A 12,500-nucleotide genomic window follows, 5' to 3' on the forward strand; every position below is an offset into this window, starting at 1 on the left:
AGGGAGCTGAAGAGACAGAAGGAAGATGAGGGTGATGGTGATAAAGAGGAGGAATCGGACACTGAGTAGGAAGCTCTCTGCTCACTATGTAACTGTCGTCACAAAGGCATTAAGTAGCTGAGCGTGGCACACCTGTAGTCCCAGCCATCCAGGAAGACTGAAGTCAGAGGATCTGCTCATGAAAATTCATAAGCAGTCAAGGCTACACAGCAAGACCCCATCTCATAAAGCGGGGGGAGAATGATTACCTAGCACTTGTGAAAGAAGCCTGAGTTATACCCACATCACAGTAATTAAAAAAAAAAAGCTCTCTGTTTCCTTTTTTTTAATAGAGTGTTTTTTGATGTAGTTGTTTTAAGATTTATTTATTTATTTCATGTATGTGAGTACACTGTCGCTGTCTTCAGACACATCAGCAGAGGGCATCGGATCCCCATTACAGATGGTTGTGAGCCACCATGTGGTTGCTAGAAATTGAACTCGGGACCTCTGGAAGAGCAGTCAGTGCTCTTAATCACTGAGCCATCTCTCCAGCCCTCTCTCTGCTTTCTGTGTGGAAGAATCAGGATCATTCGAATTCTTGATCCTGCCTCAGCAAACAAGGATAAGAAGGATGGAGGATAATACTAGACATCACACATAAGATATGCATACACACATGTACATCACACACACATACCCACAAACACAAGTGTTCACATACACAGGCACACACACAAACACACACACAAAGGAAAATAGGCAGAAGATAACACTAGAAATAGATACTTTGGGTTTTATTTTCTTTTTGAGACAGGAGCCCACTGTGTAGCCAGGGCTGACTTCAGACTCTCGATCTCCCTGCCTCCCAAAGTCTGGGGTTGCAAGCACATGCCACACACTCGTCTAAATACATACTCGATAATACACAATATGTGTTTGTCTTGCCCTTACATAGAGGGAAAGTGTAGCTCAGTGGTAGATTACCAGTTTGTTTCCCTGAACCATGGTGGTGGGGGAAAGGATAAAAACATATTAAAGATGAATACATTTTTTGAAAAGGGGTTTCATTATGTAGCCCTGCTGACCATAGCCTGTTAGAGACCCACCTGCCTCTGCCTTCTAAGTGCTGGGATTAAAGGCATGTGCACCACACCCAGAAATAAGTAAAGCTTTTAAAACATAAGTATAAGCCAGGCACCGTCTTACACACTTGTAATCTCGACAACTTGGAAAGTGGAGGCAGGAGGACCAGAAATCCAAGGCTGAGACTGAGTCACACACACATGAAAAAAAAATTAAAAAACAACAAAAAAATCACATGCATATCTGCAAATATGTGCAAGTGTGTCTATACCTCTATAAAGCCATTGGCATCGACTGATATCTGTGAATATATGCTGATATATGCTAATATATGCACAAGTATTTGCATATACACAGACATTCACACTTGCTCTTTTTTTTTTTTTTTTTTTTTGCCTACAACAACTCTTGAAGGATACACTAGGTAATTCTTGGCATAAGAGTAAGGACGAGCGTGTTTTCTTACCTACTTCCCTGTCTGTGTGGTCACCAATCACTCCCCCAAATTCAAGCAGGAGAAAGGAAGGCAGCCAGTGGGGGTGGGGGCACTGGCACTCACCAAGGAGCATAGGAGGCGGCAATGAAGAAGTAGATCACCATCCTGTCGATCATGTGCAGGCAGTGCTCTACCATCCTAGGGCAGGGAGAGAAGGAAGCAGGTCACAGCCTCTGTGTGCAGGCGGGGAAGCCCAGCAGCACCCCAGCACTGCCTAGGGGATGAGAGACTGAGAGATGGGGTTGAGGGAGGCACCCACCCCACACTACCCCACCCTGTAGAGAGAACTCCCCCTCCAGCCTGTCTCTCCACCAGAGCAAGGTTTCCCAGGCTGCCTGCCATTCTGGGGGCTTCTGGAGATGCCTCGGGACCCCCATTAGGATGAACGCTAACACACCTCTGACTGTGTATGTCTGGAGTGTGTGCCCATGAGTGGGTCGGGCCACAGGTACCTGAGGTGGCTCTTTTTCCATGAGACTGTGTGGAAAATGGTGGATACCACAAAGAGGCCACAGAGGCCAAGGCCGTAGATCCAGGCAGATATGGTCTCCCAGTCGTCATCGGACAGGAAGTAGAGGTTGGAGCTGCCAAGGATGCTGGGAATGATCCAGAACTATAGGGAGAGAAGACAGATCACGGCCAGCCTTTAAAATCTTTTATAAAGATTTGTTTTCTTTTTAATTGTGTGTCTATGTGTGGGGTGGGGGAGGGGCTTGCACATGAACGCAGGAGGCAGCAGAGGCCAGAAGAGGACATTGGAACCCTAGAAGCTGGACTCTCAGATGGTTTTAAGACATCAGACAAAGGTGCTGGGAAACACACTCAGGTCCTCTGCAAAAGCAGTGTGTGTTCTTTTTTTTTTTTTTTTTTTTTGTGGTTTTTCGAGACAGGGTTTCTCTGTGTAACCCTGGCTGTCCTGGAACTCACTCTGTAGACCAGGCTGGCCTCGAACTCAGAAATCCGCCTGCCTCTGCCTCCCAAGTGCTGGGATTAAAGGCGTGTGCCACCACGCCCAGCTCAGTGTGTGTTCTTAACTGCTGAAGCTCAAGGACCCTCTTTCATGTGTGATGCAGACGGTGTGTGATACAGAGCATAGCAGCCTCGTGACGTGACTCTATGGCACCGGGTTATGCTTGTGCATGTGCAAGCCTCAGCCATTGTTCGCTCTGCTTGTTTAAATATTTTTGTTCAGTGTTTGTGTGTGGGTGTGTGTGCGTGGTTGTGTGTGTACACTTTAGTCAGAGTGCACTATCAGAGGTTGAAGTCAGTTCTCTCTTTCCACCGTGTAGGCCTTGGGGATTGAACTCAGGTCCTCATGTTTGTGTGGAAAGCCTTTTACCCACTGAGCCACGTCCACTGCATAGTCTCAGACTTTTGAACAGTGCCGGGGTGGGGGGGGGCACAGAGTCCCAGGATCTCTGCACTCCCTCCCTTTCTCCTGATCAGCACTTCTCAACCTGTGTGGGTCCAGACCATCAGAAAACACATTTTTCTCATGTTCTTAGGATCCTCCAGCCATAAATTTATTTTTGTTGCTACTTTATAACAGCTTTGCTACTGAGCAGTGTCTCAGTTCCTAAGACTATCAGAAATGGGGGAGGGGCTGTTTTCCGAAGCCACGACTCACAGGCTAAGAACCCTTGCTAGATCCCACAGCCCAAGACCTAGGCAGTACGGTGCCTACCAAGCACATGAACGATAACAGTGCCACTTAAGGAGTGAGACATTTTATTTTAGAGGATTAGATTCCATTTTCACTTTCCCAAAACTTTAACTGACAAATAAAATGTACAAATTGTATTGGGTGCAAAAGAGACAGCTCAGGGGTTAAGAGCAATCATTGCTCTTCCAGAGAACCAGGTTCAATTCCCAAAACCAACGTAGTGGCTCACAACTGTGTGAAATTCCAGGGATCTGATGCCCTCCTCTGGCCTATATGGGCACCAGGCATGCCCATGGTGAACAGACATATATCCAGGAAAAATATCCATAGACAGGAAATTACAATCACAAAATAAAACTTGCACATAGTGGACTGGAGGACTAGCTCATGGGAAAGGCACTTGCCACACAACTGTGAAGACCTGAGTCCAGATCCCGAGAACCCCACATAGTGCCAGACAAGGTTGTTGGAGCCAGGGCAATCCAAGGCTTTCCCTGAGTCCCTGATGGGTGGAGAAGGAACATAGTTCTTTGTCTAAAAGCATGAACATGCTTGACAGAGCCAGTAATGGCCTGGGGCCAGAATCTTGGGGGAGGTGCAACTCCAGATCCCGGGAACCCAACTCTTTCCTACTAAGGGCTGTGCTTATCAGTCCCAAGGCCACTGTGTCTGTGACACACGTGAGATACGCTGTGTCCCTTTTGTGCAACATTGCTTGATTAGCTTTCTGCTGACTTCATCCCATTGTGTGATAGATTTCTGCTGACTCTGTCTCATTTGCCCCTGCAAATAGTATCTAGGACGATGCACGCCTTAAATCCTAGCACTCGGGAGGCAGAGGCATGAGGATCTGTGAGGCTAGCCTGGTCTACACAGTGAGTTCCAGGGCAGCCAGGACTGCACAGAGAAACATTGTCTCTGGAAAGAAACAACAACAAAAGCAACAACAAAAACCCAAAAAAGAAGGCCGGGCGTGGTGATGCATGCCTTTAATCCTAGCACTCGGGAGGCAGAGAGGCAGGTGGATTTCTGAGTTCGAGGCCAGCCTGGTCTACAAAGTGAATTCCAGGACAGCCAGGGCTCAACAGAGAAAATCTGTCTCAAAAAAAAAAAAAAAAAAAAAAGAGAGAGAGAAGAAAAAAAAAAGGATGCTATGCTTATGGTATGAGTCACGAGTGCTTGCAGATCTCCTGATATCAGTGTTCAGTCTTCTTTATTTCCCCATTCCTGTTCTGTCTCCTCAACACCTCTATTTAGGACCCTTATTCCTGTGGTTTAGGTGACATGGCAGCACATGTCTATAATCCTGCGGCTTCTACATTATCCCAACATTTCCACATTGAGAAGAAAGAATACACAAATTCTCATGGACCAGCCAGCCTGGGTTACACCAGTGAAACAGACCAGCAAGGTGGACGGTAAGAAATGACACCTGCAACTGTCCCCGCTCTCAACACACAGGTGCTCACACTCTTGCATACAAACACACACACACAAGATTTTTTTAAGTTGTACATGCTAATGTGGTACCATGAAATTTCTGTTTGAAAATGGCTCTCTCAGCAGACGAGTCTCAAACTCTAACTATCTCCTGTCTCAGCCTCCCAAAGGCTAGAGTCACAGGCCTGTGTCAACACACCTGGCTCTATGCAGATTTTCTCTTCCTCCTCTTCTACCTCCTCCTCCTCCTCTTCCTCTTCCTCCTCCTCCTTCTCCTTCTCCTCCTCCTTCTTCCTTTCTTCTTCTTCTTCACAACCAACACATCATCATCAATTAAGTACTTTTTTTTTTTTTGGTTTTTCGAGACAGGGTTTCTCTGTAGTCTTGGCTGTCCTGGAACTCACTTTGTAGACCAGGCTGGCCTCGAACTCAGAAATCCGCCTGTCTCTGCCTCCCAAGTGCTAGGATTAAAGCGTGCGCCACCACCGCCCGGCAAGTACTTATTTTTTAACTATGTTAAGAGGTGGTGCATGTGAGTGCAGGTACCAATGGACGCCAGAAGAGGGCAGTAGAGTCCCCTGAAGATGGCGCTACAGGTTGTTGTGAGCTGTCAGCTATGGATGCTGAGAACCAAACTCAGGTCAAAGACAGCTATCGTCTTAAACATTTATCATTGCTTTAGGATGAAAAGTCCAAAAGTCCTTCTAGGTTTATTTTCTGGTTTGCAGTGCTGGGAATGGTGCCCAAGGCCTCCCTCTCACTGTTGTTCAAGGCTCTACCAACTGAACTATGTCTCCAGTCTTCTTTCAAGGTTTATGGAATGTACAGTCCCATAGTTGTGTTGACAGAGGGCTTGTGTGTCATTCCCAAATGACATCCCCAGCAGCACATAAAGCAGGCAGAGTAGTATACACCTGCAATCCCAGCACTCAGGAGGTGTGGACTAAACTCAAGCTCATCCTTGGCTGCATAGTGAAAGGGGTTGGATAGGCAGGGTGGATCGGGGTGGCAAGTGTTCCCGGGAGGGGGACGGCATGTGTAAAGGCATGAAGTTTCCATGGGGACACCACATGCAAAGGCATGAAGTCATGGGAATGGCAAGCAGCAGAGGAAGTCAGGGGCTCTGGACAAGAGTGTGGCAGTGTGGCTGTGTGAGCGGAGAGCTGGGGCCTGCCAGAGACAAGCCAGAGCGGGTACATGTTCTGCTGGGTACTAGGAAGCCACTGGGGGTTTGTTGAGTGAGAGGCGTACTCAGTTCCATAGTCCGTAGTGCTTTCCTTAGATCCTTGTCATCCTATGGGGCCCTGAGAGCAGGTCACACCGGAGGGGACAGGAAGGACCGGAAAGACAGCTCCATCAGTAAAGCATGAGGACCTGAATTCACATTCCCAGCACCCGTGTCAAAAGACGAGCCACTTGGTGTGTTTTTGGAAGCCCAGCATTGGGACGCAGATACAGGCAGATCCCTGGGGTCAGCAGGTGAGTGTGACAGAGAATCCTACAAAATAAGGTGGAGTGGGCCGAAGTTTTTATGGAAGTCTGACCCCTGAGTTTGAGCCCTGAGCCCCACAGTGCACATGGAGAACTGACCCCTGAGAGCTGCCTCCAACTCCATACAGGCGCCCACACACAAAAATATAAATAAAGAGCCAAAGAGACGACTGTTTTCTCTTCCTTCCTTCCTTCCTTCCTTCCTTCCTTCCTTCCTTCCTTCCTTCCTTCCTCCTTCTCCTCCTCCTCCTCCTCCTCCTCCTCCTCCTCCTCCTCCTCTTCCTCCTCCTTCCTTGAGACAGGATCTTTTTATGTGGCTCTGGCTGTCCTGGAGCTCACTCTCTAAGCCAGAATGGCAACAGACACACAAAGATTCTCCTACCTCTGCCTCCCAAGTGCTGAAACTAAAGATGTGCACCATAGGCCAGGCGGTGGTGGCCCCCTCCTTTAATCACCACCACACTCCAGTGGCAGAAGCAGGTGGATCTCTGAGTTCAAGGCCAACCTGGGCTACACAGTGAAACCCTGTCTTGGAGGAGGAGGAGGAGGAGGAGGAGGAGGAGGAGGAGGAGGAGGAGGAGGAGGAGGAGGAGGAGACCATCACAACCATAACCATCACATCCAGCCTTCAGTGCTCTTTTAGAAAACCTGGGTTCCATCCCAGCACCCACATTGAGCGGCTTACAACTGCCTGTAACTCCAGCTCCAGGGCACCTGACCTCCTCTTCTGACTGCCATGGGCACCTGCTTATACACACACAGAGACAACATATACACAACGGATTGAGGAAGAGTGCCTTCCTTGCCCCCACCCTGAAGGGTCCCCATGTCAGCACCCCACAAGTTAACTCACAGCATGGGTGGCACAGTTTGCTGCGTGTTCATACTCAGTGGGCTGGTACCTCTTGTGCGCCGGGACTCGGTCATTCATAAACCTGCAATGAGAGGCAGGGTTTTAGAAAGCCTGGCCGAGAGAGCCAGAGTCCAGCTTCTCACCCATGCAGATTCGCTCCTCTCCTTCCTTCCTGCCCCCTTTCCAAGTATTATTTTTAATTGCATGTGTGTGCTTGCATGGTGCATGCATTGGTGCTTGCCTCTGTGTGTACACACATAGGCCAGTAGGTGACATTGCATGCCTGTCTCAATCACACTCCTCCCTTATTTTCAGACAGGGTCTCTCACTGAACCCAAAGCTTGCTAACCAGGCTGGCTGGCTAGCCAGTGGGCCTTAGAAATCTACCTGTCTCTGCCTCCGGCAGTTCCTCGCTGCAAGTTTTGGTGGTACAGGCACCAGCCTTTTACATCGGTTCTGGAATGTGAACTCAGGTTCCCATGTGTGCACAGCACGCACTCAACCTAGTGAACCAACTCCTTGGTCTTAAGTTAAACGTTTTTACTGCTAAGTGCTTCATGTCTAATCCTCAACATGATATTAATTTAGGAAATAAAAAAACCTTTATTGGGACTTGGACTATAACCTGAGTACTTTCCTAGCAGGTGCAAAGCTCCGAGTTCCGTCCTCAGGACTTCATACACTGGTGTAATTGGTGCCCTTGCATAATACCTGCGTCATTCAGGGATAGAAGTAGGGGTGCTTCATTCTTAGACCAATGCGCTCTCTCTCTCTCTCTTTCTCTCTCTCTCTCTCTCTCTCTCTCTCTCTCTCTCTCTCTCTCGTTTCAAGACTGTGTAGCCCTGGCTATCCTAGATCAGGCTCTGTAGATCGGGCTGCCCTCAAATCTCACAAAGATCCTCCTGCCTCTGCATTCCAAGTGCTGGGATGAAAAGCGTTCTTAAAAATAAGAATTCCTGGAGCTAGAAATAGCTCAGTGGTTGAGAGTCCTTACCGCTCTTGCAAAACATCCACGTTCAGTTCCCAGTACCCACATCATCTAGCTCCCAACCACCTAGCACTCCAGTTCCAGGATATCTGATGCACTCCTAGCCTCCATGGACACCTATATACGCACAACATACACATTAATAAATAGTTGTGGTGAGCATCTCTTGGGAGGCAAAGGCAAGCAGATCTCTGTGTGTTCATGGCCAGCCTGGACTATGTAGAGAGTTTCAGGCCAGCCAGAGCTACATATCGAGACCTTGTCTCATAAATAAATAAATATTTGAAAATAATAAGCGTTCCTGGTATGTTGGTGTCTGAGCCCTTCCTTCAAAATGCCTTCAATCCTCCCCTCTATTGTCACACAGCACAGTTTGGAGCAGAGAAATGACATCACCAGGTGGCACAGAACTGGTGACTTCTGAAGCTGGCTCTACCATGATAGGAGTGTGAAGGGCACTTCATTTAGCCCGGATGACACTTGAGAGCCAGCGGGGCCAGGAAGAGGTTTCCCAGGTCTACACTGCCTCAGACAGAGCCGGGCAGCTGGGCAGTGTTCTCTGAGGTGCTTTGCCCAGCATCCACCACCAGAGGGAGTCAGCTGCCCAAAGACTTTGAGATCCTCCCTTAAGACCCCAGTTATGTAGGCAGAGGAACTGTTCAGTGGGGAAAAGTACTAGGACCTGAGACTGAATCCCAAGCACCCGTGTGGAAAGTTGGTTATGGTTGTACACCTCCGTAATGCCAGCCCTGGGGGGTGGGGGTGGGGGACAGACAGACAGATCCCAACGTCTCAGTGGCCAATCTAACCAGGCCTGTTAGACACAGGCCATCTCGAGGTAACAAACTAGAGGATGATGGAAACGCCCAGGAACCCGCTCTGGTGTTCACATGCAGGTTCATGTACACACTCACAAACACAATTATTACTGTGCATTCCCCCAAAATGTACAGTGCAAAGGTCTTTGTGCATCATAATCCTTTAAGGTCTTACTGGTATGCTGGATCAATACTAGGACTCCAGGGCATCCATTTAGTACCTTCTGTATGCCAGGTCTCTGCTGATACAGCAGATGGAGCACCTGTGGAGCACCTCCTCTTGCTCTCTCCGTGGCAGGGACAGTTCAGGGAACACTCACTGAGCACTTCTGTATAGCGGGTTCATGTTGGTAAGTACGCCGGAGCTTTTTCAGTGAGCTTGCTCTCTGCTCCTACACCTCATGGAGTATTTACTGGATGCTTTCTGCATGGTATCTTCTGAAGTGCTGGTGTGGCAAGGCAGGAACAAAGGCTGGAGGAAGCAGACCAGTGCTGGCTCCGGGGTTTGTCCTGTCCTGGTGTTCCTGTGTCTGAATCAGATGACGGCCTAGATGACTCTGGAGACCTGGTTGGCTCCTCTGTCCTGCCTGCGCTGACCACTGCGCTTCCCCGGTATCCAGCCCTTGTCATGGAAGCACATCTGTCCAGCAGTAAGCATAGTCCTACTCACATATCCCAATGTCACATGCACAAGGTAACGCTGTGCTCATCAGACAGATGAGAAAATGAACACTCCAGCCTGAAAGTCTCAGGATTTCAGGAGCATAGCAACCAACTCCCAGGGTTTTCCATCCCACCATCTATGTGCCTTTGCAGGGACAGACTATAAAGCAGACATGCAGGCTCTGGAGAATTAACTCGGTAGTTAGGAGCACTGGCTGTTCTTCCAAACAATCAGAGTTCAAATTGTAAGTTACATTTCAGGGGATCTGAGACATGGACATACAGACAAAACACCCATACACTTAAAAGAAAAATAATCCAGGCATCCAGTCCTAATGGCGCAGGTCTATTATCCAAGCGACTTGGGAGGCCGAGACAGGAGAGTCACAAGTTTGAGAGATGCTGGAGACAGATGGTGAGGCTGAGACTAAGTCTGGGATAGTTAGTGGGGTCCTGACTCAAATCAAAAAGAAGTTGGGAGATGTGGCTCAGTGTCTAGAATCCCCCAATGAGGAGCTGGGGTGTGGCTCAGTGGTAGAGCACCTGCCTAGAATCCCCCAATGAGTGGCTGGGGGCGTGTCTCAGTGGGAGAGCCCCTGCCTAGAATGCCCCAATGAGGAGCTGGGGTGTGGCTCAGTGGTAGAGCACCTGCCTAGAATCCCCCCAGTGAGGGGCTGGGGAGTGGCTCAGTGGTGGAGTTCCTGTCTAGAATCCCCCAGGGAGGGGCTGGGGCTCAGTGGTAGAGCCCCTGCCTAGAATCCCCCAGTGAGGGGCTGGGGGCGTGGCTTGGCATATGCAAGACTCTATGTTCAAGCTCCAGTACCACAACAAAAATTTTAAAGAGGGCAGAGGACAACATAGAACAGGATGTCATTTAAGACCATTACAGGGCAAAGATGACCTCAAGCCACAGAAACAGTGATGGCAGCAACTTGTCTACAAGCCAGCAAAGGTCCCAGAACCTGGAGGAGGAGACGTCAGAGCTACAAAGCCCTTCCCATCCTTCCATCCTGGACCTCAGCCCTCCAACCACTGTGAGAGAATAGCTATGTGTGCTCAAGCACGGGGGCATTGGCTACTCCGCTCCTGCAGGCAGAGGACGCTGGTCCAGCTCACAGCAGGAGTGTCGATTCACTCTGTCAAAGCCCCCAAGAGGCAGTGGCCATTGATGCTGTCAACAGCTGGTCTACAAGTGGGTGGACAGCTGGTAAAGAGAGCCACGGGTGGGCAAGCTTATCACCCTCTGGGCGTCGGGGGTGGGTGGGGCCCTGCACCTGTCACCAGGCACCACAGTATCCTCCCCTGTGCCTTTAACACCGGGTAAGCCACCCATGGTGCCAGCCGTGCGGGTCCAGGGTGATGTCACGGTTGCCGTGGAGACCTAGGGCAGACCATTATTTATTTATTTCTGTCTCCACAGAACTCCCCTTGTCTCTCCTTTAGGCTGTAGCTATTGAATGGAGCGGGGAGGGGAGGGTTGAAGGTGGGGGGAGCATGCCTTGGCAGAGGCCCAAGAAACCATTCCCACCACCCCAAAGACCCATGGACTTTTCTCTTAACTCCTTGTGACCCAGCGGTTTTTCTTCCAAAAGCCCCAGACAGGCATTTTTAATGGCAGTAAAGTCACCTTTTATGCTTGAGTTTGTATATAATAAAATTGTCTCCGTATTTTGTAACATGTAACAGGTAGGAGCCGAAATGGATTTTTTTTTGGCCACAGGCTCACCATCATACTTAAATAGCAGTGCAGATGGTGTAACAGCGCATGCCTGTAATCACAAGTCAGGATCAGTACTTAAGGGCAGCCTGAACTACACAGTGAGTTTGAGGCTAACCTGAACTACATGAGACCCTGTTTTGGAGAACCAATAGATAGATCAAGACAAAGCACATTCCTAGGTGGGAGGGAACTGTGCTTGAATAGAAAACAATCTGCACAAATGTGTCAAAGAGGAGCAAAACGGACCATGCTAAAGGAAACCTTAGGGCTGAGGATGCAGCTCAGTGCTCATAGTACTTGCCTGGAATCCCCCCGTGAGGGGCTGGGGCGTGGCTCAGTGGTAGAGCCCCTGCCTAGAATTCCCCAGTGAGGGGCTGGGGCATGCCTCAGTGGTAGAGCCCCTGCCTAGAATCTCCCAGGGAGGGGCTGAGGGCGTGGCTCAGTGATAGAGCCCCTGCCTAGAATCTCCCAGGGAGGGGCTGGGGGCCTGGCTCAGTGGTAGAGCCCCTGCCTAGAATCCCCCAGTGAGGGGCTGGGGGCGTGGCTCAGTGGTAGAGCCCTTGCCTAGAATCCCCCAGTGAGGGGCTGGGGGCGTGGCTCAGTGGTAGAGCCCCTGCCTAGAATCCCCCAGTGAGGGGCTTGGGGTGTGGCTCAGTGGTATAGCCCCTGCCTAGAATCCCCCAGTGAGGGGCTTGGGGCGTGGTTCAGTGGTATAGCCCCTGCCTAGAATCCCCCAGGGAGGGGCTGGGACGTGGCACTTGGCTTGGCAGTAGAGTACCTCTTTTTATGTATGGGGCCCTGTTTTCTATTCACAACACTGCACAAAAAAAAAAAAAAAAATCCTTGTGGAAGATCATTTAGGTGATAATTCTCAACTCTTCTGTTTTCTTTTCCCCAGTATACAACCTTTAGGGCAGGTTTTTAGCTGATTTAGTATAATGCAGCTGTGATTCCGCGGTGTTGTTAGGTCTTCTTTCCTTTTATCTAAAGGGTGTGTGTGGGCGTGGATGGAGGTGTCCATGTGAAGGTCGGCAAACAACTTACAGGGGTTGGTTCTCTCCTTTTATCTAGTGGGTGTGCCAGGACTCAAACTCGGGCTGCAATGCTTGGCTGCAAGCGCCTTTCACTGATGAGCTATTTCATTGGCCCAATTTGGATTTTTACTTCTATAAGAAGTGTTTTATTTATTTTGTGTGTGTGCTTCCACATGTATGTGGAGGCTGATATCACACCCATTTTGTATGTGGAGGCTGATATCACACCGAGTTTGTATGTGGGTGCTGAGAACTGAACTCAGGTCCCT

General features: G+C 49.4%; 1 protein-coding gene across 3 annotated transcripts in view; it reads right to left on the bottom strand.

Moving 5' to 3' along the window:
- Mmd2 (monocyte to macrophage differentiation-associated 2) overlaps positions 1 to 12,500 on the bottom strand; it is a 45,457-nt gene that overhangs the window by 9,693 nt on the left and 23,264 nt on the right. Inside the window, exons 1-4 of one of the 3 annotated variants that reach the window (XM_011240988.3) lie at positions 9,036 to 12,500; positions 7,009 to 7,090; positions 2,014 to 2,174; positions 1,625 to 1,699 (exon numbers count right to left, since the gene is read on the bottom strand). The exon at positions 9,036 to 12,500 is cut by the window's right edge and continues 1,488 nt beyond it. In XM_011240988.3, coding sequence (XP_011239290.1) covers positions 1,625 to 1,699; positions 2,014 to 2,174; positions 7,009 to 7,086 — 314 coding nt within the window. In that variant the 5' untranslated portion in view covers positions 7,087 to 7,090; positions 9,036 to 12,500. The remainder of the gene's footprint in view (positions 1 to 1,624; positions 1,700 to 2,013; positions 2,175 to 7,008; positions 7,091 to 9,035) is intronic. The other 2 variants (NM_175217.6, XM_006504753.4) reach the window with 2 other exon arrangements.

The sequence above is a fragment of the Mus musculus genome, chromosome 5 (assembly GCF_000001635.26).
Source record: "Mus musculus strain C57BL/6J chromosome 5, GRCm38.p6 C57BL/6J".
Classification (NCBI taxonomy): domain Eukaryota; kingdom Metazoa; phylum Chordata; class Mammalia; order Rodentia; family Muridae; genus Mus; species Mus musculus.